This window comes from Micrasema longulum, unplaced genomic scaffold (assembly GCF_059751315.1).
Source record: "Micrasema longulum isolate JH-2025_06_02 unplaced genomic scaffold, ASM5975131v1 h1tg002135l, whole genome shotgun sequence".
NCBI classification, from domain to species: Eukaryota; Metazoa; Arthropoda; class Insecta; order Trichoptera; family Brachycentridae; genus Micrasema; species Micrasema longulum.
Genome location: NW_028279300.1, coordinates 46,239 through 73,250, shown reverse-complemented (window position 1 = coordinate 73,250; position 27,012 = coordinate 46,239). Strand labels below are relative to the sequence as shown.

The 27,012-nt window shown below is 33.4% G+C and overlaps 2 protein-coding genes across 2 annotated transcripts; one reads left to right on the top strand and one right to left on the bottom strand.

Annotated features, from left to right (window-relative positions):
* Window positions 1–1,304: 1,304 nt before the first annotated feature.
* On the top strand, window positions 1,305–16,975 carry Grip163 (gamma-tubulin complex component 6). Its single transcript, XM_088239325.1, has 16 exons — window positions 1,305–1,970; window positions 2,123–2,318; window positions 2,872–3,050; window positions 4,215–4,395; window positions 5,652–5,798; window positions 5,953–6,164; window positions 6,760–6,952; window positions 7,682–7,814; window positions 8,161–8,383; window positions 8,952–9,183; window positions 10,041–10,233; window positions 10,318–11,518; window positions 11,603–12,398; window positions 12,492–12,715; window positions 14,130–14,467; window positions 15,696–16,975. The coding sequence occupies exons 1-16, from the start codon at window positions 1,557–1,559 to the stop codon at window positions 15,895–15,897; spliced, it is 5,064 nt and encodes a 1,687-aa protein (XP_088095451.1). The 5' UTR covers window positions 1,305–1,556; the 3' UTR covers window positions 15,898–16,975.
* Window positions 16,976–17,921: 946 nt separating this feature from the next.
* Window positions 17,922–27,009, bottom strand: LOC148272960 (histone deacetylase 8-like). The gene is made up of 8 exons (XM_088239326.1): window positions 26,666–27,009; window positions 26,400–26,586; window positions 25,209–25,350; window positions 24,572–24,678; window positions 22,793–22,985; window positions 20,932–21,104; window positions 19,925–20,131; window positions 17,922–18,131 (listed from the first exon to the last, which is right to left on the bottom strand). Exons 1-8 carry the CDS (start codon window positions 26,759–26,761, stop codon window positions 18,097–18,099), a joined length of 1,140 nt encoding a protein of 379 aa, XP_088095452.1. The 5' UTR covers window positions 26,762–27,009; the 3' UTR covers window positions 17,922–18,096.
* Between the last annotated feature and the right edge of the window lie 3 nt (window positions 27,010–27,012).

The window sequence follows — 27,012 nt, the reverse complement described above, 5'->3', positions numbered from 1 at the left end:
TTCGGTAGATCGGTAGATTGCTCCCTAAATCGGTAGCTCTACCGAAAAATCGGTAGATCTGGCAACGCTGAATGTAGGCCACAAACGGCACGGCCAATGATGGCTAAATACCAAAGACTAAAAGCAACAAAAAATAAGGGGTTTCTATTTCGGAAACACAATTTTTTCCTTTTCTATTCACAGATTCACAGTATAAGCTGGCGGTGGCCTAAACATGAACTATTTTTTTATAGAGATTTATTTATAGACTTTACTCTCATCGTTATTATGTTTTATTTTTTAGTTATTTGACGCTTATAAACCCCAAAGTAATACTTTTTAGCAATGCCAAAAGTCGAAAAAAATGGTAAAAGAGAGACAACTGTTTTGTGAAAGGGAACTAAGAAAAAATGGGCCATTAATTTTATTTGATAAATTAAATTCTCGCGTTGCTGCTATGATCGGTACGTGACCTGCCTTAAAATTAATTGCCCCACCTTTTTAAAGCCTTTTTTTGTATAAAGATTTTATGTAGCTAATTTAAAATAAAATTAAGATCTTCCTCGCATATATTTTATAAAATATTTTTGGAAAACAAGTACTGCTTGTTGGTAAATGGTGTTATAAGGTATGAAAAAATTATTTAAAAAATTAAAGCAAAGAGGTTTCTGAATAAAAAAAATTGAAGTAAAAAATTTCAAACCACGTTTTAAAATTGAAAAAAAGTTAATTGACAAAAAATGCTTGCGTTAATAGTCCGATATATATTTATTTTTACTGTCTTTAGCAAATTATATAAAAATAATGCAAACAGCGTGTTGCGGAGGTTTAAAAAAAATAATCTTTTTTGATCAAAATATTATTTAAATAAGATATATATTTAACAACTGTCAATAACACATCACGTGTTTTTTTATTTTTTTTATTTATTAAAATAAGAAATTTGTCAATTCACATTTTTTTTATTTTGAAAACATGGTTTTGAATTTTCGACTAAAATATTATTTTTTCAGGAAACTGCTGAGTTTCAGCTTTTTAAAGAATTTTTCTCATGTATTACACCATCTATCGACATATAGTACTTGTTTTCCGAAAATCTTTTATAAAATATATGTGAGGAACCCTCTTAATTAGCAATACAGCCTGGTGCCGATATTTACGCATGAGAGTGAGGTATGGAATTAAAAAAACAAAGATGAAAGTAAGTCGATAAATATAATCTCTTAGCAAATATAATGCTAAAACAGATGAACATACTCTAAGGCTAAAAAAAAAGGCTCTTGTAAATCTAAGATATTTAGTTTTTGGAGTATGGAAATAAAAATATACATTGTCTATGGATACTTTGTTTTGATCAGTTTTTGGCGTTTCGAATTTTGACATTCGGGTTTAAGTGGGTGTTGTTTATTTGTCTGTATTACATTTAATTAAATTAATGTGTGGTTACTCAAATGCCCCATCATAAAAAATGTTTAGGACCAAATGTTTCCACAAGCTCTTAATCAATTTGTACGCTTTCAGTTCAGCATAGATTTTATTAGCATGGTTTCAAATTTGTAGTATTTTAAAAGTTCAAGATGGAGTGCCCTGAGCAGTGGGATAAGTTTAAAAATGCCAGTGTATTCGAACTGATTTCAAGGCTTTGCGCGAAGACTGCACTAGCCTACGAAATAACTGAAGACTTTGGCGATTTCAATAAAAATCTGACCAAGAAACTCAAATCAGTTGCCTTTTCAATCCTCTTGAAGAAAAGTCATATAACTCACCAGTCATGCGACCCTCTTATGGATATGTTAAGTGATTATTTTGAAAGAGAGTATAATAAGAGGAACATCTGTGATTATGAAAACATTGTTTCTATCAAAAATAAAATTGATTGGCTCTTTGATAGAGACAAGTCAAAAGATCCTCCACATTTCAAAGATGTCATTGCATGTATAGTTTCTCTTAAAAATTCTGTTAAAAGTGATACTTCCGAAGATACATTTAATGTAAGTTTGTTCCCAATATTTTTTTTTATAATCAGAATATTTATATGTTTTAAACACATTTTTACAGCTTTCTCTTATGCTAGTTGAATTGGTTATTATAAAATTACATTTGAATGTTTCTAATGCAAAATGAACGTTTTGTATCTTCACAGAATCCTTTCACTTTTGGGAAGATAGATGATATTCTGCCAGCACCGGAGAGGTTGAATCCCGATGATCCCGAGCCTTATCACTATTTCCCTTCCCACATATTCCAACTGCCCTATACATTAAGAGAGGAAGAGCACACAAAAGTAAATTCTACGTCCATTTACAGTTTACCGATGGAATCGTTCTCATGCAAACCTGGTAATTTTTTGTTTAATGAATCTTATTTCTTTTTATATCGGCCGTTAACAGCTAAAAGGTTAACCTGACGACTCTCCGAAAGTATGATTAATATATAGCTAATATTGAATAGGTATTATAAAACTATTGCATGTAAGGAAAAGTCATGGTTTATAAATGGCTGTTTAAGTAAGATTTGCCTGTACTTAATGTATCTTTACTATTGAACATTTTTCTTTAAATTAGGAATGTTTTGTTCTATTTTATAGAAATTATAGAAAATTTTGGATAAATAATAAATATTTTGAAGAATTTTGATGTGTTGTAGCGAATAGTTCAATAAATTCTTTGTAATGGACTCACTGCCATTACTTTCCGGACACCATGTATATTGTTTAGTTTTTAACTGGATATCTGAATCATACATAGTCAATAAACTTAGTCAATTTTATCGATCAACTACTCTGTTGTTTGTAAAAATATTGATTTATTCAGATTTTACATCGGCAATAGTTTGTTGGTTGTTTATTTTAAAGTAAAGTTTGTATTAATCATATGTTCTTTTATTTTTTAGGAAGTAATCTTGCTGTATTAGGCAAGCTGAGCATGTCCAATGTACACTCTGTCAGTAGCCGATCTTCCAGAGGAAACCATTGGTCTGTAGCATCATCGCAGAGTGAGGATGGCTTCCTATTCTGCCCCAGGCTTACTGAACCTAGAGATCTGAGTATTCCTCTGTCGGAACCCCCAGAAGTGAGAGCGGGATTGACTGTTTATACAAAAATATCTTTATTTATAATTGTTTAAAAAATCTGTTTACAAATAATAAATTATAGTTTTTTGTAACAACATAAATATTACTAGTAAAATATTTACAAAAACAAAATGTTGCCGGGCTAGTAATTATCATCAACACCTAACAAAATAAAAATACTATTGTTTAAAAAAGCAATTGAATTTTAGAAATATAAACTCATAATAATAAACTAAAAAAATAAGGTGATGTAAAGGTTCTCAACCTGAGTACCTATGGCCCGTTGTATTGCTTTAAACTGTAGATTGATAATCATAAAATGGTTTTATCCATATGGGTGACTCCATAAGCGGGTGGTGTATTATTATTCTGAGCGTAAGACTGATCACCTTGCCTTCCATATGACAAAAATGATCTAGATACACTACAATTGGAGTGCTAATGGTTGTGGGCAGGGAAGTTATTTACTTATTTATTTATCAACGCCCAAAGGGCTTTTACATATACAGAGGTTATAAACAATTTACAAATATAAAAATACAGTTTAAAATGAAAATAATATACATAAAAACAAATGAATAGAAACTCAATTACTATTTTTTTTTTAAATTAAGAAAAATTGGCTCTTGTGTTTGATGAAGTTATAGCAAATACATTTATTTTTTGGTCATCAGTGTATTTGTTCTCGAGAGAGAGAATTCCCAGGAACAGAGAATTAATGTGCGAATTTGACTTAGATATATTAATATATCTAAAATAAATAAGGTGCCTATTAGGCACATTGAAATAGATACATTTGACCAAATCAGGAACTTAAAAAAGATTATTTTCAACTTTATACAAAAAAACAAGATCAGATATTATTCTTCTATCACTAATTTGCAGTAAATTTAATGTATACAAGAAAAGATTATAGTTTATATTTTCTCACGGTAAATGCAATTAAAATTTGATGAACCGGAGAAATGATTATAATCGTTATTGCAGATGAATTTCAGTCATTTTTATGATTTTTTTAATTCATTTATTTATTTATACGTATGATTATCAAGCAGTACCTTAAGTTAATGTTGTATTTGTAACTTTAAAGGTTTTATAATTTTATTGACTTATTTTACAAATATTATTAAGTTGATTTATATAGTAATGTATTTGTATTTTAGATAAAAGCTAAAGCAGATATGAAAGAAAGCAACAGCTTGATTTCGATTAATGAAAAATTTGATTTTCCATCTAAGGATACAATCTCACTCAACTCGGAAAGTGATTATCCTTGCGCTGCATCTATTTGGGATTTAGCAAAATTGGAAACAGAAATTGACTTGGAAATGTGGCAGGAAGCATGTAAGACATATTTAACAATATTTTGAGTTTGTCAAATTTTTGTAAACAAGGACTGGATTCAATTCCCTGGGGAGCTGTTACATATTACAACATTGTTCAAATATGGGCAGAATGGTGAATGTTTCATAGTGTGTAAAGTGGCCACTTAAACCAGCCATTGCCAGGTCATAAGCCCTGTAGATGCCAAGACTTCTATATTACCTTCTCTTAAATGTTCTTCATCTCTGTTGTAATATGTTAAGACATATTTTATAAATTTCTATTAGTTTACTTTTTGTAACAAGGATATGATAAGTGAATTGAACAGGAATGTTGCGTCTCATAAAATGAAATAATACGGACCAAAATGGACACCAAGTCGTTGGAACAATAGGCATAATACTCCAGTCTACACACGTGCATTTCCAGAAATTCTCCAGCAGCCTAGTGGACCACATGGTGACGATATCTACCTACTGTCTACAAAAGATTCTCTTCGTACATCTATCTTCCTTTGTTAACCATGGAGTTGATACAGTGCTTTATTTATTTAGTTTTTTACTGCTTACTTCATGGCATGAACACTTGACAAACTTACTACCATGCTCTACTTTTTGTAAATTTATTGATATCATTCTAACTTTGCTAGAATTCCACTCGTCCATGCGCTTTGTAGCTGCACGATGATTGGTTATCTAGCTTTCATATACCAACTTTAAAATACCTAAATTTTATAAATGGGGTCTAGAATTCCAATCGTCTATGCGCTTAGTAGCTGCAAGACGTGTTGTAATCTTACTCCTTTTTATTATTCATATTATTTTTATTTTTTTTAGTATCATTAATACACTAAATTTATTTGTCAATTTTTAAAATGTGTAAATGGGGGCTAAATTTCTAACTGTCTGTGCGCTCTGTAGCTGCAAGACGTCCTGTAATCTAGCTCCTATCTGTTATAATTTTTTATTGATCTCAATTGAAAACGAGGAACTAGAATCCCAACCGTCCGTGCGCTCTGTAGCTGCAAGACGTACTGGGATATTTATTAATTGTACAGCGCCCTTGAGGTGATTTTCACAAAAATGGCGCTATATAAATTATCCAACTATATATATATATATTTATATTTGTTCATTTTACGATACATTTATGTGAAATTTAAAAATATAAGATTTTTCTTTAAAATATAAAATTTGGATGCCAATTCAATCAATAAAATGAACTAATTTACATTATTCTCTGGAAAAGACCAACCTTATGTTTTATCCTTTTTTCAGCAAAAATGCCCGAAGAACGAAAACGTGGCCTTATTTCATCTTCACAGCTCCAAATGTCGCATTGGAGACAGACCCATTCTCACCAATTGAAGAAACTCAATATTATTTCAGAATTAGAATTTATACTGCATGTTAAATATCTAACAAGTAAGAACATAATTTATAACACACCAGATTCTTATTTACTAGTACAATCGCCACAAAAATTCAATGGATTTCTTGCAATTCGATTGAAATATTTTTTTAAGTAAATAAAAAATAATACTCATTATTGATTGATTGTAATATTTTTTTATTTTAGTGGGAATTGAATCCAATTCGTTTTTTTACAACAAGGAAGTAGAAACATTTCAAATGAAACCCAGTTTATGTTTAGAAGGATTGTTGCAAAGCAGTTTAGGAACTTATGTGAATGATCTTCTGATTATTGGAACGTGTTACTGGAAACTTAACCATTTAGTTACACCAACTTCAACCGGAGAAGAGATTATAAAAGAAGGATTTGTGTACAAGGTAAGAAGAAATACATATCAATCGATTTGTTAGTGTTCATTGTATAAGAAAAATAAAGATTTGTCTTTGTTGGCGTAAATCATTTAAAACTCCTCTCCATCCTGGGCCATTCTGATGAGCATTGCTGTATCTGGTATTCCAAACCACTAGCATAGATTCCTGAGCCATGCCGTTCTTTTATGCCCCATATGTCTACCCTCTGTCTTCCCTTCCTCTGCTGTAGAAGGGCATATTTTTCTCTGTGGAATGTGCGGCCAAAGTATGCGGCTTTTCGTCGTTTAACAGTGGTTAACAGTTCTTTGTCTTTTTCCATTACATTCAGTACCGTTTCGTTGGACACTGGATCAGTCCATGAGATATGCAGCATTCTTCTGTACAACCACATTTCAAATGCCTCAATTTTATTTATCATGGAGATTTTTTGAGTCCTTTTACATGTAAGCATTTGCAGATCTCTATTTTGTGCTTAAAATCAGGTCTCGGTTGAATAGGAGTTTTTGCATTTCATTTTTCTAATTTTATTTTTATAAAAATGATTTGCCTATTCAGTTTTTCAAAATAACAAAATAGTTAAATGATTTGTATGTATTTCCAGTCTATGTGCGACAGTATCAGGCAGTACCTAGTGTGGTTCCGCCTGGAACTGGATAAGATATTCGGAGAAGGTCTGACTATGGAAATGCGAGGAGACAGACCTTTACCCAGTTTGGTAGAGATCCTTCATCACCTGAAACCCCTCGGCTGTCAGATACAGACCATGGCTAAAATATACAAGGTTTATGAGCATGGTGAGTCTATTCTTTAACTCGATATAAGAAAAGAATAAATAATGAGCGTCATATTTATTTTTGTAATTCAGACATTATATAAAGAATGTATTGTCATTTTGGTGAGGAAACTGAGTCACAATATCATAGTTTAGAGAAAAATGACTTCAGTCAAGTTGTTAACAAAAAATACACCTTTCTGTGGTATTATTTACATTTTATATATCTAGGTTAATGAAATATTTAGGAAATATTAATTACCGGATATACTTCAAATTTCAAAAGACGACATGAATAGTTTGTTCCTAAAGAGATTTTTTTTGTAAAAAAAAGAGAAATACTTGAGTTTTTATTATTTAGCGAAAAGTAAAATATTTTGTGCTGGAAAAATGGGAATCGAGTTATGGTAGAGTGGGATTTGAACCTCGGACCTTTGGTCTGTGAGTCCACAACACTGCTACGGGACCACGACCCGGTTCATATTAGGTATATTTCACTCTAAAGGCCTTTTTACCACTAAGACAGCTTTACATGCTCTTAGATACCTTAAAGTGAGCCCTTTACAAGGCTCAGACGGCCAAACATACGTTTACTCGCATTCCTCTTTGTACTATAATTCTACAGCTTCTAATCAACTTGTGGGTGAAAACTTTTCATAAAAAATCGCTGCTAATTTTCAAAATAAGATTTTTCTTCACAATCAAAAAAATTGTCAACCGATTATTTATTAAATATATATAAAACTTTCAGATTATGATGGTACTTGCTTAAGAGGAGCTGGGTTGATGGCTTATCTCTATAATGAAATTAGCTTAGTGAGCCAATCACAGGTATCTGCTCTTCTATACTCGACACTCAAGGCTACTTGCTGTGTTTACTTCAGGTATGTTTTATAATTAATTATATTTCTGTAGTAATTAATGAATTTGTTTTGAAGATACACAGTCCATCCGTGTCTTTAATAGCCTTTATGTAATAGGACGGTACCAAATATTTTAATATATATCCTGTAATATATACATAGTTATAAGTCAACTAACATTTTATGATTTGTTTTTTTCTGCTACGCACACATAAAATAAAGTTTTATTTTATTTGAATAGACTGTATATGGTATTTATATAGTATAGATAATATATTTAGTATTCAAATGTTTGTACTAACACTCGTTCACTGATTCACCTACCCAGCTTTCAAACATTTAAATGGACTGTATTTTATATTTGCAGATTTATCCAAAGGTTTATATTTGAAGGTGAATTGGAAGATCAATTCAATGAATTTTTTATCAGAAAAGATATGCTTAATGTTGACTCTTACACCAAGCGCTATTGGGATAAAGGATTTGTTATTAGAAATAATGAAATAGTTCCAGAGTTTCTCCGTGATATTGCAAAACACATTTTGCTCTGCGGCAAATCTCTCAGGCTTCTAAAGCTGTGTAATCCCGATGTGAGTTTAAATATAATGTGTATTATTATTTTTTGATCTTAACAATATTTTTTCGACTATGTGTATGCGTTCAAAAATTTGAACTGCATGTTTATATTTTTTCCTGGATCCACTACTTTTCTTCTTATCTGATCCAATTTCCTATGCGTTCCTTACCTTATTAATTTAAAACCATTAAAATACTGGAATATTTCTAATGCAAATTAAATACTAATAACTTTTTCTTATGTTTTACGTACAAGCACTACCTACCCACTGAACAAACAATGAAAGCGCCCACCCCTTTCCCGGAATTGTTTATAAAGACTTGTGTCTTTCTTCAGTTTCCCATATTCACTATCAATTTTTTAAAACTAATTTAGCAAAAATTTAATATTTCTTTACAATCAAACTGCAAAAATAACAAAACATAGAAACTTTAAACTAGATAAATTTGCATAAACCTTAAACAACTCATACTAGTGTGTTTTTGGCTGGTTGGAATATATTGTTTTAGAGTAATAAGCCCATTAAGTACATATTATATTTTACAAGTTTAATGAATAAATATATGTTTTTTTATTCACAGGATCCATTATGCATTTTACTTTCAACATCTTACCCCGCTATGAAGTGCTGTCTTACATTCCCCGAGATTGAGGAGCAGAGAAAGTTGTACGAACAGTACCGGGTGCAGTGTCTGTACGTGTGTGGGGAGCCAGTCACCTTCCGCAGCCTGCTGGTGAGGAAGGAAGCGGAGAAGAAAGCCTTCAGGGAAATGGTGTCACTCAAGCAGGCTGAGACAATGGAAAAGCTCTTGGGTGAGATAAAGGCTTTGCAAAGAAAAAAAAAAATCATATTGAATTTTTACAGTTATCATCTTTAAAAGATCTAATTAAGACAAGACTTGATCTATGTCCCCGTCAGAGTGTAAAACTCGTTTCACCTGTTTGTAAAAACAATAAGTTTTAATATTTTAAAACAGCTCTCAAAAATGGATAATGGACTAAGTACTATAAGTACGATAATCAGACAAAGTACAGTAAAAAAATATTGTTTCTCATTTGACTTTACCTTACAAAGTTTCCACTTGCACCCACTCTTAACTCGCCTCTTGTATTTATTTATTATATATTTATTTATTATATATTATTATTATTATTATATATTTTTTATTTTATTCAGAAAACATACAGTCATACATAATAAGTATTAAAAACAAAAAAAATTTAACATAAAAAGACCAATGAAGTTTTCATAAATTATGCATTTTTTGTCACATTTTCATAAATGTGACAAAAAAAAAAAAAAAAAAGAATTTCAAGTGAGAAAAGAATAATTGTCGACATTTGCGTTTTCCATGGAGGTAATAAATAAAAATACCGAATGTACACTCCGAGCCATCCACGCACACAGATGAACGCACATATAAAACATACACAAACATAAACATTACATGCGGCACATATACATAGCATAAACCACTCAAGATGCACATTCAGCAACTATCTCAAATAATCGACCCCATGAAGAAATTTTCTGTAAATATGACAAGAGGGCTTTTACATGACAGGAACAAAATTAAAATTATTAGTATTTTGCTACATCTATCGAGTTAACAACTAACCCGGTGTTGGTGAGATGGACGTTTTCAATAGATTTCCTTTTTATTTGACAGAGGATCGAAAGCGTCTCTCACGAATTTTGTCCGATAACAAAAGACGTCAGTTCTCAATATTGAGGTCAGCAGCCGAGGATGCGGTTGCCAGAAAGGAACTGATTAAGAAGGAGAATCTTCAACATGATTTACTTATCTTAGCGCACCAGAAAGCATCCAATAGGCTACACGATCTCAGGCTAGAGGAAGAAAAGTAAGATATAATATTATTCCCTAGAGTTGATTACTGGTTTTAATGATCAGTCTATAAAACTGTGACATTTATTTTTATTTCTAGGCAAAAAGTTAATGCGTACTACTCAGAAATTAGAAAAGAAGTAGAACGGCGCCAAATGAGATCCGAGTGGAAGATAAAGAGGTTAAAATTAGACGAAAGACGAGTACAACTTCTGACCAGTGAGAGAATGATGCTGAATAGAGAAAAGCTAGAGTTGGAACACAAATCAATCGAAGATGATTTTGATAAGGAAGATATTAGAAAACCGCAGACCCAATTATGTGATATTGTCTCTAATGTGCTGATAAACGTTGAAGAAATTGATGGGGAAACAGACATAGCTGAAAATAGTGATGATAGTATAAAAATGGGAAAGGCCATGGAAATGTCGTCGGATTCTCTTTACCCCGATTCTTCTGAGGAAATCTCGCCAGTCTCTCCTGTAAAGGCTGAAAATGAAATGCAATCATTGATCGAGAACACATTAACAGTAAAGTCTTCGCACAAATGTAATACATTGTTACTTCTCAAACATTCCGGAAGCTATGATGGTGATAATGTCAATAATAATACAAGTACATTCACAGATACCGAAAATAATAAAGTAAATAATTCAAACAAAGGTATGGAAACAAATTACTCAGCTGATGTTACAAACAAAATGAGCCTTTCCGACATGAAAGTTAAATCATTAGATTTTGGAATAAGCCCATCCGATATAATAAACAGTAATGTAAGTATAAAAAATTTATCACTAAGTGATCAGAATATTTTCAACACCTACCGACAGCAAAAAGAAGAAGCATTAAGAAATAAACACAAAGTTTTGGAACACGATTTTGCAATGCCGATCCAAACAGAATTAAAAAATGTCAATAAAAATAAAAATTCAAAGGAAACTTCAAACACTCCACATGACCATTCAGAAGCTCATAAAAATAAACTTCGAGTCTTGGGTTCTGTTACATTTGATAGCCATGCTGAATCTGTCATTGGTCCAAATAAAAGTGAAATGCCACAGTTTGATACTGATGCAAGTAGAGAAGCATTGAGGAATAGAAAAAAAGCTTCCAGCCATAAATTTAGTAATGATATGGAAGAGGCTGAAATGAGAAATAACACGAGACATAAAGGAAGTTTGACTTTGGATTTAAATAGCTGTTCCAAAAATTATAATACAGATTGGAATGGAAAATTGAGCAATAGAATGTCTATCGCTACTCCAGATTTCTTGGAGACTCCTGGTGATTTTCCAGCCCGAGTAAGTACATATTAATCTTATTAATTGTGTATAATTATCTTTTTAAATATATGTTGTTTAATATTGACCACTATTTTATTTTAGCTGGACATAGAAACACCCTCAACATTTGATGTTGGTGCGAGTGATATGGTGACAACATCTCTTAGTCCCATTTCTAGTCAAAGAGAATCAATTATGTCTATGCACTTCAATGATAGTGGATTTCGATTTCCTAATATTATCGAACACCAATCGGATGAAGAAGAAACTGTACCGGATTACTGTTCTATCAAAGATCAGTTTTCTCAAACGCCCGAGTCTTTTAAAGCTTTCCATGACTATGGAGCTAAGTCATCAGTGTGGAATTTCAGTAGTGATGATCTTGTCTTCGATGACTTCAAACCGTTTGGTATCGAAAGAACTGGAGAGCAAAAGTTTAGTTCGATGAGTATGTTTGACAAAACTTTGAGTATGGAAAACCCTATGTCTCCATACACCAAGATTGAAGAAATTATGGCAAAAGTTCAGAAGAAACCCATGACAGATCTTTTCAAAATGTTTCACTTATTAGAGGACAGCGAAAACATTGTTCCGAATATCGAAAGAGCCGATTACTCCATGATGGCTGCGTGTCTTCAAAGATCTGTCGTTATACCTTTGTCGTACCAAACAGAAATGATCAACAATGCAATCTTGAAATACTTCCTAGTCAACTGTGAATTATACGACCACCTAAAGAGTTTGTGCGACTATTTCTTTCTGACTGATGGCGAGTTTGCAAAGACGATATGCTCAAAACTATTTGAAAAATTGAATACAACAGAGACTCCAAGAGAATTGTTGAATTTCGCAACACTGCACAGTATTTTAGACAAATCATTCGGTTCTTCAATTGGCGGCAAGTTGATATGCACATTTTTACACAATCGCAGTATGAAATGCATTCATGTTTATTAATCCTTTAAATTAATTTCGCTTTGTTTTTCAACAGGGTCCAATAAGTTTGCAGAGAATCTCTCCTTTATAGTGAGTGACATGCCTTTGAGTTTCTACCACAACTCTCCAGATGTGTTGGAATCTCTAACTTTATCCTACACAGTAGCTTGGCCGATTAATATAATCCTTTCTCCGGAAGCCCTAGATCGATATGCGAGAGTGTTCCAGTTTTTAGTGAAGATAAGGAGGATTTCATGGGTACTGGAACAAGACTCGGAGGTCAGTTTATTGATTACCTTCATGGTCAGTAAAAGGGTGTCATTGTTTCCTTGATATAGGTACATGTATGAACCTGTAGTGGCCTAATATGAATCTGATACCTTCATGCATTGAAAAAGGTATCAGAATATAATTGTAACTAATAGATTCTGCACCTGTAATAGTGCAAAAAAACTGTAGTTATATGATGGGTTACACGCAATTATATTACTTTATTTTTCCTTTTTTATATTTGAAACACTAACTTTGTGGTTATTCATTATAATTTATTTTTTTTAAAACTTTGTTTTTAACCACTTTTTTTTCTTCTTCTTCCGACCGGTTTCAAGGCTATACAAGCTTCTTTATCAAGGTATACTTAACTAATGAATTCTATCCTATTTTATTTTATCAATGTTTACTAAATATTACATATGGAGCTAATAAATCAAGTCTTGTAAGGATGGGTAGTTTTTGTGAAGTGGGGTTTGAACATATGCTTCTTCTTCTTCTTTGCAGTCTCAATCTCGGGGATTGGTTTGCAGCAAAGTCCTGCATCTCGTTCTCCATTGGTCTCTATTTTCTGCAGCCCTCTTCAGCTCGACATAAGAGGCGCAGTTAAAATCTTCGCACATTTGCTCTAAATATTCCCGTCGGGGGCGCCCTCTATAATTTGTCCCCTCAGCCATTCCCTCTATGATGTCGTGCAGGAGACCCTCATGGCGCATAATGTGGCCGATCCATCGGGCTCGCCTCTCTGAGATGGTTTTGATTACGTGCCTACCTTCTTCGATTCTATTGAGAACCTCGTCATTAGTGATGTGGTCTCTCCTGCAAATTCCTAATATTTTTCTGTAGCACCACATCTCGAAGGCTTCTAGTCTTTTTTTTATCTCTTTCGGTAAGGCACCATGTCTCACAACCGTACATCAGGCGGCCTCCGTGGTGTAGTGGTCAAGACGCGAGAACACAAAAATTAAAATGTGATTTTTCTCAAGCCTGGGTGCTCTGTGATGTAATTCACCACTGTAATTAGGCCTCCTGGCCTGTTGTGGTGCAAAAAAAAAAAAAAATGTAAAAAATGTAAATGTAAATCAATATGCTCCATACATATGTCTTGGCAAGTTGCTTGCGGAGTTTTAGTTTGATATTATTTGACTCAAAAATCTTTGATTTTTTGTTAAATGCAAGCCTCGCTTGGTGTATGCGGCAGTCGACTTCTCTTTTTGTTCTCCCATCCCAGGTGATCCTGCTTCCAAGGTACACAAACTCTTTCGCGTTTTTCAGAGAAACAGCAAAGATGAACACATGTGCTTCTATGTTTATTTAACTCCTAAAATTGAGTAGTTTTTTTCCAGTGTGTAAATTGAGCATCATATTGTTTTCTTATCGGACCTTGCTGTAATATTTTTTTGATTGTGATTTACGATCACAGGTGTTGAAGATGTCTCTGAAAGAAGAATTCATGGTTTCCCGGGAGCTGCTACGATCTCCGCAGTACCACGCTGTGCAGATTTATCGGTACACGATGTCCTCTTTAATACGGGCCCTCCACGGCTACATAGCCACCACCTGCCTGAAGTCCTCGTGGGTCGAGTTCGAGAAGGACCTCATCGGCGTGAGCACCGTGGACGACTTGTACGCCGTACATGTGGCGTACATAAAGAAAGTCTTATTCCGCTGCTTGCTGAACAAGAGATCGACCCCGATAATGAAACTACTGAATGATATATTCACGATTGTTCTAGAATTCCACCACATGCTAAATGCCCGGTAAGCAAATGTGTATTGAAATTTATTCTAACAGAGAGGGAAAACATTTTTGAAAAAGGAATAAGGAGGTCTAGGCATTTTCAGGGCTTATGACCTGTCATTGGCTGGTTTTAGTGACCACTTTACACACTGTGTAACATTCACCATTCTGCCTATATTTGAACATCCACATTTTCTGAACTCTTCCATCTGTTAACTAAAATAGCTAAACCTTCATCATGTAGGGGAGATTCATCCGGCTAAACCAATTCACCTACTAGGCAATGCCTGAAAACAATTTTCCAATTTGTATACTCCTTATACCAGTTAGTTTAATCAAACCAGCCAATGACGGGTCATAAACCCTGTGAATGCCTGGACTTCCATATTCCTTTCTAAAAAATGTTTTCTTTTTCTGTTGTAACACATTTAGGTCTAAATAACTCCCCAGCTTGTCTACAAACATTCAGTCTTTATTTATTTGTTTGCTGACATTGTCCATTTATACAATTCGTAGGGATAAATGTCACAGTCAGGATTCTACCCCGGCTTCTTCCACCTTCAACTCGGTCAGACATTATTGCCTTTTCTAGATTGCCTGGCTCATGTCTAGCAATATGTCCAAAGAAAGACGGTATCCTAAGACACACCACTGGCAAATGACACTGTTGCAACAAATAACTCCCAAGGGAGAATCCAGCCTGCCAACAAACATTCGGCCTTTATTTATTTTTTTACGGCCATTGTCTATTTATAAAATTCATAGAGATAAATCTCACAATATAAGAACAGTTAAAAACATTAAAAAATAAGAAAAGAACCATTGACGAACATAAGGGATATCAAGACAAGATCTTGACTATTTATTTAGTGCTCGTTTAAATTCTTGTAAACTTAAACCAAAAAAGTCCAGATATTGTCTAGTCAACAATACAACAAAGACGGGTCATTGGAGAATTAAGGCCATTGTTAGTCTTTTGACTTTTGTGAAGTAAAAGAGCTGATTCAACATTTAGTCTATTTTCACGCTACGGAGCCCTACTTTTAAATGTCCACAGAACTCGCCGACGGGAACTTGTGATGTCACGAGCGGAGTAATTACAAAACTTTAAAAAATCATAGCAATGATAATACTATACATAAAAATATATAAAAGAAAAATTTTGGCCTAGTTTAATAGTCTATTAACAAATAAATAAAAACCACTGAACTTCCTCATCGGCTCACGTGTACTTAATTATTTTGACAGATGCTGGCATATAGCAGAAAATGAGATCCACTACACGCATCCATTTTTCCCTCGACTGAGGGAACGCTACTTGCAGTTTGACAAGTTGACCAAACACTTGCACAAGACGGCCAGCAGACTTGCGGACTGCGGCTATCAGCCACACCTTGTGGAGTTTATTACTATGATAAACATGAATGGTTATTACTCTGGAGGAATTTAACTGTATATACATATGTACATTACTCGATTTTAAAACTTACCTCTAGAATTGAGGATGGCGCTACAGTTGATATTTATGACAAGTTGCCCGTTTCTGAAACTATCCTGATTTCCGGATACTTACAGAAAGAGAGAACATGGAATAATAAATGTTTTATTTACTTATTAAAAAATATATGTGTATACCAGTGTCAAGCGGTGATTTTTTTTATAGGTAATCTACAAAAAATGATCATAAATATTTGTACCTACATAAAGGTACATATACTGCCCTGCTAAGTCTAAAAGTCGTTTCTGAAAAAAATTCATTTTGCGTTTATTTTTCTCTCATAATAGATATTTGATAGCCTTACATATTTACTAAGCCAACGAGTCATTTTTGCTTCTCAAATATGAGATATTATTCTCTTGTAAAAAAAATAAAACATTCAGATTGGCAAAGCATAAAAGAGTAATGTCCTGTAAAATTAGCAATTTAGCAGATACGACTTTTAGGCTAAATAGGGCAGTATAAGTAATAAATAAATGGCTATTTTTTCTGTGGTTCTGTAAACATCTCCCTGTTTCAACTGTTGACAACAAAAGCTTGTAAGTGAAACATAATTTTACAGCAGAATGATGTATCCAAAATGGTGTCATTAAATAAGTAATATTTTTATTCATCCTTTTATGGTAAAGTAATATTTTTTCAAGATTATTAAACATTCATTTAAAACAAAACCGTAGAAGGTATTGAACAGAAATGTACATAAATTATAAATTTCCATAATATAGTGTTGCCATGTTGTTATTGATTAATATGTAATACGTCCTATATGCAACTGGAGTTCCTTACAAAATTTTTAATTCTAAATATTCACTTCAGAATGAATATTTTAAGAACAGAAAAGTATGTTTTTGTTAGGAATAATATTTGTTATTTTGAAATATTTTTTATAAAAGTAATAGAAATATATTACAAACTACTTTATTCATTTTACTGATATTACAATGATAATAAGAGATACCAAAGTTTGTATAATTTTTCCATATGAAAATGAATAAACCTTGGTCTACATAATGGAAAATTTTCACAAAAATATTAAAATTTTTGCACCAAAAATTGGTATTAAAAATAAAAATTGTTGTATTGTGTTTAACAATGTCATTTAAAAAAAAGTATTACATACTAAAGTATAAAAAAATAATGATTTTTGCCAGTTGGATTCTTTTTGGTATGCATATTATTTTTTTCCACCACAACACGCCAGGAGGCCCAATTACAGCACAGAACACCCAGGGTTGAGAAAAATCTCATTTTATTTTTTGTGTTCTAACCGGGAATCAAACCCGGAACCTTCCGTGCTAAAGCTTAGTGTTTTAACCAATACACCACGAAGGCCGCCAGATTTTACTCTCCTTATCTGCTCGATGGCGGTTGGAAATTATCGCAGCAATTCTCACTTTGTTGGCAGCTACCCTGAACAAGGACTGAGTGCTGCAATCGAACCAAGAGATTTTTAATATCCTCCTGTAGCACCGCATTTCAAAGGCTTTATTAATGAATTAAAAACACATTGGAAAAAAACCTAATATGTTGCTTTCCCTATAGTACATTTAAATTCCATTAGAATATGATAATTGTTTTGTTATATTTATAATATGATTAACTTAAGAATTATTAATACTGTTAATATGTTTATGAGTAAATATTATTTATCTTAAAAAGTCAAGAATTAAAGAATCATTGTTTTTTTAATAAATTGAAATGAGACAATTTTTTCCATCCAATTGTGAGTTCCTGTTTTTAGATCCTTAAGGTGTGGTAAATGCCAAATGTTGCCATAGGTTTTAAAAAATATTTTTCTTTAATAAACATATTAATTATTATATTTTAAATTGAATGTAGCAAAAACAATCTATATACAAGTGTAATAAAAAAAACATTGGCTATGCATAAAATTTTTGATTAATACAAACCTCTATGTGCCACTTCCAAAATCTTCATACAAAATAACCGTTAAATAATAATGAAACATTTATGTATTATAAAAGTTTATTTTTTCACATACCATATTGCAGTAATTCATGTCACAAATAACTTTATTTTATTATTTACTAGCATTAACAATAATATTTCATAAAAATTATTACATCAAAATAATGGATAAAATTTAAATTGTAATTTATTTTTATACACTTTTCATTTTTGTTTATTTTGTCATAAATTGTTAACGCCATATCTTTCTAAATTTCCTGTTGAAAAGAAAAAAATAATAATTAAAAAAATAGCAAATTTATGTACATTGAATATAGTTGAATATTACAATATCGACAGCTTATAAATATCAAATAAATTGCCAAATATTGCCAAAAATTCCACAAAAAAGGGTTTTAAATAAACTTCATGGCAATTTTACAGATTTGTTGTAGTTGAAAAATTACAAAAAATAAACAAATCTACTGAATACTTTATGAAATGAGACGATTATGCCGATATAAACTTGTCGGTTCTAGCACATTAGTGTTAGAAAAGAAGAAAGGACTTAGATTTTCTGTGTTGAATATGCTTCTTTTTTTGTCATTTTAAGTAAAAAATGTGAATAATTTGACACAGATATTCTGATTGATCACAATAGATCGTTTATTTTTCAGCGGCATTTTAGTCGGTTTATTTTCTTGCAATTTTATATATATCCACAATATATCCACAATATGTTTTTTGATAGGTAGAAAATATTTATAACAAGTATTTCTGGAGAGATGAAAAATTTGGAGTACACATTCAAAATGCAATTTGTAACATTGATAGTAAATACTCATAAATTATAACATTAAATTCGCTGGGCTTGAAAAATTAATAATTTTTGCTTCATTTGTAAGATTTTAGTTTGATGTACATAATATAAAACTACTTGAAATAAATTTAGTAATCATTTCAGTGTTATATAAATTATTACTTATCTTGTGAGGTTTTAAAAGTAGTATGAAAAAGTACATTATTTTTCTTAAATTAAAAAGTTAAAGTTAAAATTAAATTTACATCTTTATATAATCACTTTGTAAAGCGCCCTTGAGGTATTATATTACGAAAATGGCGCTATATAAGTTATCCATAATTATTATTATTATAGTTATGCAATTCACATACATATTATACTATCACCTTTTCATATCGTTCTGTCCATCCATTTCCATATTTTATTATAAAAATCACTAGTACTATGAAAAATATATTTATTTAATATATTAATTGCAGTTTCATTTATAATGCCCCAACAATTTACTGTCTATCTGAGGTTTTTGTGGTTAGAGGGACTCCCATGCATGAGGTATTTTATTCTAAAGAAATCCGAAGTATGTCTAGTTCCCTTTGAATTTCTTGCCATCACAGCGCTGCATTGCAGTTTTGCGCTTTGTGGTATTTACCCTGACCTATCGAGGAGTTGACGCCATTATGAGTTAACTGACTGTTGTGTACGCTTCACAATGCTTGTTTGAAATGCCGGATAAAATCCCGGCGCTCGTGAGATAAGGCCTGTAATTCGTTAATGCCAAGAACATTAAACCAGTCCACATTCATCAACAGACCTGCGAGGTGTGCAGAGAACATGAGAATATGCGACAAGTGATTCAGTCGTAAAGAGATAGGTGAGACAATTCAATGAGAGTTGTAATAGTGTGTACGACAACGAACGAAGCGGGCATCCGTCTTTGATTGGTGATTGTTAAACTGGTTCGTGCAGTTGAAGAAAAAAATCAAAGTAAACATAAAAAAACTCAAAGAAAAGTTTAGAATTAGTTTTTTTTTAAATTTCCCCAAATTACAAGATCACTTTTTCAGGGAAACTTGGATTTAATAGACCATTGGTGGCAAGAGGTTCAACATTGATGAGATCAAAAAACATGTTACTTGGTTGACATCGCATACAGCACCATTTTATGAAGGGGGAATACAAAAGCTTGTGCCGTGCTATGAAAAGTGCCTAAAAAATGTTACATGGGAGTTATGTACAAAAATAGTTTAATAAAAATGATGATTTAGTTACCTTGTATAGTGTTAACGACACTTTCCAAATATTCCATTGAATTAGTATCCTTCTGATTTCCTTTGGATATGCTTATCTCATAATGGGGGCCATACTTTAGGAAGTAATCATGGTCAGGGATGTCCCGGGGAAGGGTTTCCTTCTGTCCGGTGATAATGGCAGTTAGATATGTCCACAAGCGAGCTGCATTGGTTCGATTATACCCCCCTGAAATTAAGTTCTACGATGATTGACGTAGAACTTTGTTATAAGAGCACAATATTTTGTTTATTTTCTTACAAATTTGTCCTCAAAGTTGAAAGAATTACCGTATTTTTCGGACAATACGACACACTTTTTTACTCTGAAAATTCGACCAAAAATTGAGGTGCACAGAGTGAGTGGGGGAGGCCGGACGAGTGGTCGTCCGTACCCCCACTCCCCGACGGTGGCTCTCGTACACAGCGGCGGCCGCGCGCTCGGGCGTCGGGCAGTGCGCCGCGAGGGCCTTATAATGGGTACACTTATAAGGCCCTCGCGGCGTAAAATAAACAATCAGTTCGCTCAAGACACTACTACTGCGTTTTACTCTCCGCTCCTGCCCTCCGCTTCCCGCTGGACTTCGTGCTTCGCTGCTGCCTTCCGCCGTGACTGCCCTGACTGCGCTCACCTCTTTGAACCAACAGGACGCGTTGGAAAGCCCTTTTCAGGGCTACTGAGGTTGACTTAGCGGTCAGTGCTTTCTCGGTGCGCCAAGCTCAAGCCCCCCATTTACGCCGGGTGGGCCGATTGAACAGAACCAGGGAGACGAAGCCGCCCCCCCCCCCGTAACGGGTCGGTTACAGTGAAGATGAATAGAGAAACACATTGAATAGGGGAGAATTGAGGGGATGGCCATTCGATGGATAGGATAGCTAATTTGATAGCAGCAGGAGTGGTGTGGAGCAAGTCCATCAGCTCAGCATAATTATTAGCTGTTCTGTTCTGTTCTCATTTATTAAAATTAAGATGTAAAATTAATAGCTTACCTCCGCCAAGGAACATGGTAGGTTTGTTCCATTCCAATATATGTGATACACATTTCCCCACTCCGCTAGGTGTTATATTACTTTGGCCGAGGGGATCCCCATTAATACAGTCACTACCACACTGGACAACTATACATTCTGGTTGGTACCTATCTACAACGGCTTGGGCAGTGCTGCAATTATATTTAACATTTTAAATTCAAGTGATACTTTGTACAATTTAATTTTAATTATTGCAGAATAAACATAAGATAAACATCCACATTAATTTACAGCACAATATTACAACAGGGATACGGGACATTTTTAAGAAGGGTTCCATTTTGAAAGGTTATGTAACTAAAATATTAATATACATCAACAACAACAAACTATCACGTATCGTTTCACCGTAGGGGTAGGCGGAAAGGATAGACCACCATATCACTCTGTCTTTGCATACAGACCTCGCTGCCTCTACATTCATACATTTTCCCATGCACGCGCGCTAATTATCCTGACTATTGACGTGTCCATCCTTGAGTATTTGTTGGATTTGGTCATGCCACATCTTTCTCGGTCTTCTTCGTTTTCTGCATCCATTAACATTCTTTATAGATAATAAAGAACTCACACGAGAGGTAGTATCATACATGATAAATATAGCGCAGGAAATTGGTAAAATAAACCAAAGTAGGGAACAAAATGCCGAACACTCCTCTAGTGGAACGGAAGGCCTGTTGACTACTGCTAACAGGCCGGCTTCTCCTGAAGAGTTTTAAGTGGTTTCCTCTCCACGTGAGCAAATGCTGAGAAGTTCCTGATTAGCCCACATTAATATATCCCTCCTGATCCCAATAGTTTAGATAAATTTTAAGATATTTAATTGCAGGAAAATCCACTTTTTGAAATATAAACCTTTTGTATTATAAGCAAGGTAAATAATAAAGCAACTCCCATATAAAAAATAAAAAAATCCATTAACACTTGCATTGTAAATACTTTTAGATGTTCTTCCGCTGTCCATTCGCTCTGTATGCCGAAACCAACGCAAAACCCCTTTCTTGATTTTGTTGATAATGTTTATCTCAGCCTAATGTAATGTATGGATCTCGACATTTGTGCACCAATCTTACATAGTTTTACCACACATTCACCCGAGAGATCGCATTTTGACAGCATTCGGTGTACTTTCATCGATGTTGTTCCAATTACATCCAACATAAGGATTTCACCTCCTGCGACAAACATTTATTTGCCAGGGATGATTTTATTTAAAGGAAGCTTTTCTTAAATTAGAATTTTTTAAATTTCTATTAATTTTTCTTAAAATTTATTAAATATAAGTGATGTCCCATATCTGCTGCAATCAATTTCTTTTCATGTTCCTAACCAAGTCACCAGAAGTCAAAATCTGGTATTTATCAAATCTTCGAAGAACAATTTTTGTTTTTATGTTCCAATGTCCAGAATGTGTAGATTAGTCAATTCGTCACACAACTTGGAATTATTTGGGACAGATATTCTGGCTTTTCATAGATCTCTTCGCCACTAAAACAGTGTGGGATGAAGGTGGATTGGCATGGTTTAGCTCGAAGTCTTATATGTTTATGAATATATTCTATACCATTATTTTATTGCCCTGTTTGTCTTTGCTACATAGTTTTACGTTCTTTTTGTTCAGTTTCTTGTATATATGTTTCTTCATATAATTGTTGCAATTGGCTTGGGCTGTATATATAATTAATAAATAAGTAACTAATAGTACATTTGTGAATGCTATTGTTGAACAAGACATTTCAGATTGAATGCATGATATTTATAGAGGCAATTGAATTGATCACAAAAAAACTTTGTCGCAAGAACTAATACGTGAACTTACTTATTGAACAGATAACAGAACGAAGAATCCGAGACTCCTTCCTTCATGGGAACATTGACACAGTATCCCCGCCCGTTACCGCAGCCAACATCGTCCAAGGATCCCGTTCCCGGGAAGAATCCGGCTTCATATTTGTGGAAGGAAAGTGTAAGGACCTTTTTTGAATAGAAGTATGCATTTTCTACTCCGTTTCCTGTAAACACATAATTTTGTTGCCTGTTGAGTTTTGTGAAGTAAAAAAGCTGAAACCTTTATGGAAGATTAACAAATTACAACCGGGATGGCGAACATTGAGAAGGAAACATTTGTACCCCCAGGGAGTTTGGCAAGGTTGACATACATTACAATAGAGACGGATTCCAGGGCCCGTATTGCAATAGGATGTTAACATTTACCTACAACTTTATCAGCAGGTTGGCCATGTATGTACTGTGGGTATGGTGTAGTAGAAGTGAATGACCGTACACAACCTAACCTAACATATATGATATATAGTGATGAAACCCAATAAAATATATAACATGAAAATTCAAATTAACCTCAATTTATTTTCAAATAAATCTACTTAACCTAACTTTCCCGCTCTTTTTACGCCAAAGTCTACCCCAGTAGCTCAATCATAAATAACTATCGACGTGCTAATAAGCCAAGTGAAACATGCTAAGCATTTGATCGCGATCACAATGGAACACATCTTGAACATGCCTAAGTTATCGCAGTCGTATGTCGACGCGTGTGTAATCTCTAAGTTAACGCTCGTGTCGGTTTGTTTTTTTAGTTTTCCTCGTAAATACAGTTCATTGGTGAAAAATCAGCATTTACTATAAAAAATAATACAATATAGTGCACTTGCAAAAAATTAAGGAGTATCTAATACAAAAGGAGAAAAGACTGCTTTTCTTGACATTTGGCTTGCCAACCGCCGGCTAAATGCAATAAACAGCATGATAAATAATAAATAAATAAAAAAATAAAAATAGCAGAATATTTTCCATATTTACACCGGTGAAATACAAATATGTGATTGCGCAGCAGGATTATGTGAAACGTAAATATTTTGACATTTGAAATTAGGTGTTCACAGATGTTCCATTGTGATCGCGAATACGATAAACAACCAAGGTGAGAAATTGTTATCACATCGCTTATTAGCACGTCGATAGTTATTTGTAATTGAGCTACTGATTATATTAATCTAAGTAAACATGAGACTCCTACAATTGAAGCACCAGTTTTCTCTTTTTGCGAGGCATTCTAACCCCTTCAATATATCGACCTCCCCTTCTCGCAAGATGCACGTCATCTCTTTAAGCATGTCCAGCTCTCTGTCCTCTTCCGAAATCTCTCGCCAACATTTCCCGCAAATAAAGTACAGTTCTTTAGTACTCAACGTGTACTTTTCTAGTTTTATTATATTCTGTTTTGGTTACAAACCAAGGAATCTCCTCAGTCCACTGCACCTCGTCCCACTTTGTGGCATTGATGTCTACCTTTAACAGATTAGCCAAGTCCCACGGTCTCATCTTAGACGTACCGACATTACATACGTGACCGAACTGTCCCCATACGCATGCAATTTTTTTTCTACACATGTTCAATTATAGGTTACTGATGAAGATACTTTAAATTTTCACACAAATAAACACATTTTAGTATTGATTTTACTTTATAGATAGTTAAAGATAAGTCTGTTAACTTCCGATTGTCATTGCTCCCCAGATACGAGCGTAAGTATTGAGTAATATAATATTTAATGGAGTATGTTGAAGTCATAGTTACCATGATGTATGTCCAAGTCAATATAGATGATACGCTTATATTTTTGGCGCAAGCGCTCCATTGCAATTACTATGTCATTGACATAACAAAAACCTTGGGCTTCGTCACTAAAACAAAAATTACCAAGAAATTTAAAAGGCTTTCAGTAATTTCCTAAGTGCTGTTCTTCTAGAAATTTGACTTACTGTAGAATTGTGGCATAATTACATGTATTATCAATAAAATATTTGAAATTAGTTGTGTACACAAAGTTACATTTTTAAGATAGATAGAGAGAATTAAAAGTTTAACATAGCACCAAGAACTAATAATCAGAGACGAAAAATTATGACAGGTGGACACCCAGAATAATGGAGGGCCACTTAAAAGATGGAACAACAACATTGCCTCGATGGCCAGCAGTGGAAAGAATAAGGCTGAAGAAGAAGAATAGTTATAAATGACGAAGAAGCTTGTTTGCTTTGAAACCGGTCGGTGGAAAAAAATAAAAAAATTAGTGGTTGAAAACAAAGTTGTTATATTTATTTTATTATGAAGAATAGATAATTTATCATAAATAGATTCATAAACACTCTTTCATAATATCTATTATAGATGGCAGAAATGCCGCAAATAAATAAACAAAATTGCTTTGTACCGTTGTGCATGATGCCAGCCCCCACACCAGTTGATAGCAATCTTGGCTCCGAGGGTCATCAGACACTCTGCGGCGGTGAGCGTTCCTCCAGCAATAGTCTGCATCAGCTCAAATATATCGGCAACGGGAGAACAGTCGTAGCCTGGGTGAAAACAAATATGAGAACATAAACTAGTATCTTATACATTATACATACAAAACACCATGCTTATCTAATTGACGTATTTAATTAATAAATTTTAACTATCTAGTTTTGGCAAGAACCTGTGATTTAATATCATGCAGTTCATTGTCACTAGAATGCTTAAAATATACCGATATTTTTACAGACTAAAAAATTTTTTTTAAGTGGTTATGGAAAATCTTGTAAAATAACATATTACAATAGAGATGGAGAACAGATCTAGAGAACTCAAAGAAATGTTATTAAGGCCCAAGACGCAAACTAGCAGGCCACTGACGCTAGGGATTTTATGAAGTTACACAGTTCCATATCCCGCCTCATATTTTAAAATTTGATACAGTTCAAACTTCCGTGCATCCAGCTCAAAGTGTCAGCGCGCGGAAGCTGGCCGTGTAGTAAAACTACAGTACAAATTTGTATGCAGACAGGCAACTCAATGTTTTTAAATATGTCCAAAGGTTGATTGAATTACAGTGAACATTTCATGTGAAATTTTATTAATTTAATGAATAATTTTAAGTGTTTCAACGCATTTAGAGTATAATTTAACTTATTTTATCTAGGATTAAGAAAGGATTTTTTGATAAAATATCTGTAACCATTGATTCTAACAATCAATGTCTGTAACAGACGCACAGAGCATGACAGAAATAGCATTTTTGTGAGTTTTAATCAAGTTCTTGCATTTATTTCTCATGAGATTTAAAAATATTTAATTCGAGATTTCAATCACGGTATACCTAAGATATTTACCTTTACTTTAGCTAACTATCCGTATATAATTAACAGTTGAATCATCATGCGAAGTGATGTTTCTAATATCTTACACTTAATTTTAATTTATTTTCCATTCTGCTAACCCATGCAACTAATTAGTAAGTTTACTGAGACCAATGGTGATGGAAGGTTATTAAGATTGTAAAGATCAATAGAAACAAATACAGATAGCATGAAATGAAAAGGGATATTTTAAGCAAAACATTATTTAGCAGAAAAAATATGTTTACACAATCCATATTCCTCTTGTTCATCACTTTCTTCATCTGAATTAATGTCATTAGCGTCTTTCATATATTCCACGAAATCCGTCGAGTGAAACAACTTGAGATCTTCTGTAGTTGCCTTGGTACTGGGAAAAACTCTCATGTATTGTAAAAGTTCATAAGATTCTATCAGGGAATGCACCATTGAAGCCTATAATAAAAAAATGGTTTTGTAAATAAGTATTATTTATTATATCTAATAAGAAGTAATTTGAACGGAAAAAACGTACCCTTTTCTTTACTGCGGGGAGCCTGTCGCACTCCTTCAAAAGGTTTTGGTCAAAAATGTAATAAATAATGCGGTTTTCAGCATCTTTGTCTACCATTTTCGTTTTTTTATTACTTGGGTCTTGGGAGAACTTGCTCTATATCATCTCTGCTTGGGCTTAGAAAAAACAAATTCGACATGTGAAAATATTTTAAAATTCCAAAATTAAAATAAAAAAAACATTTTATCCTTTCATGATTTTCATTGACATTAATCGAAAATGAAAATTGAAATGTCAAACGTCTAAAAACGGACTTTCGTTCCCGCCGAATCTACAACCACAAACTTTAAATTGCTGTATATTATAAA

Coding starts and splice junctions, on each gene's coding strand:
- Grip163 (XM_088239325.1), top strand. CDS start 1,557: ATGGAGTGCCCTGAGCAGTGGGATAAGTTTAAAAATGCCAGTGTATTC. Junction 7,815..8,160: donor ACTTGCTGTGTTTACTTCAG/GTATGTTTTATA, acceptor TTATATTTGCAG/ATTTATCCAAAGGTTTATAT. Junction 12,716..14,129: donor TACTGGAACAAGACTCGGAG/GTCAGTTTATTG, acceptor TTACGATCACAG/GTGTTGAAGATGTCTCTGAA.
- LOC148272960 (XM_088239326.1), bottom strand. CDS start 26,761: ATGGTAGACAAAGATGCTGAAAACCGCATTATTTATTACATTTTTGAC. Junction 26,587..26,665: donor TCCCCGCAGTAAAGAAAAGG/GTACGTTTTTTC, acceptor TTTTTATTATAG/GCTTCAATGGTGCATTCCCT. Junction 22,986..24,571: donor TGACTTGGACATACATCATG/GTAACTATGACT, acceptor ATGTGTTTACAG/GAAACGGAGTAGAAAATGCA.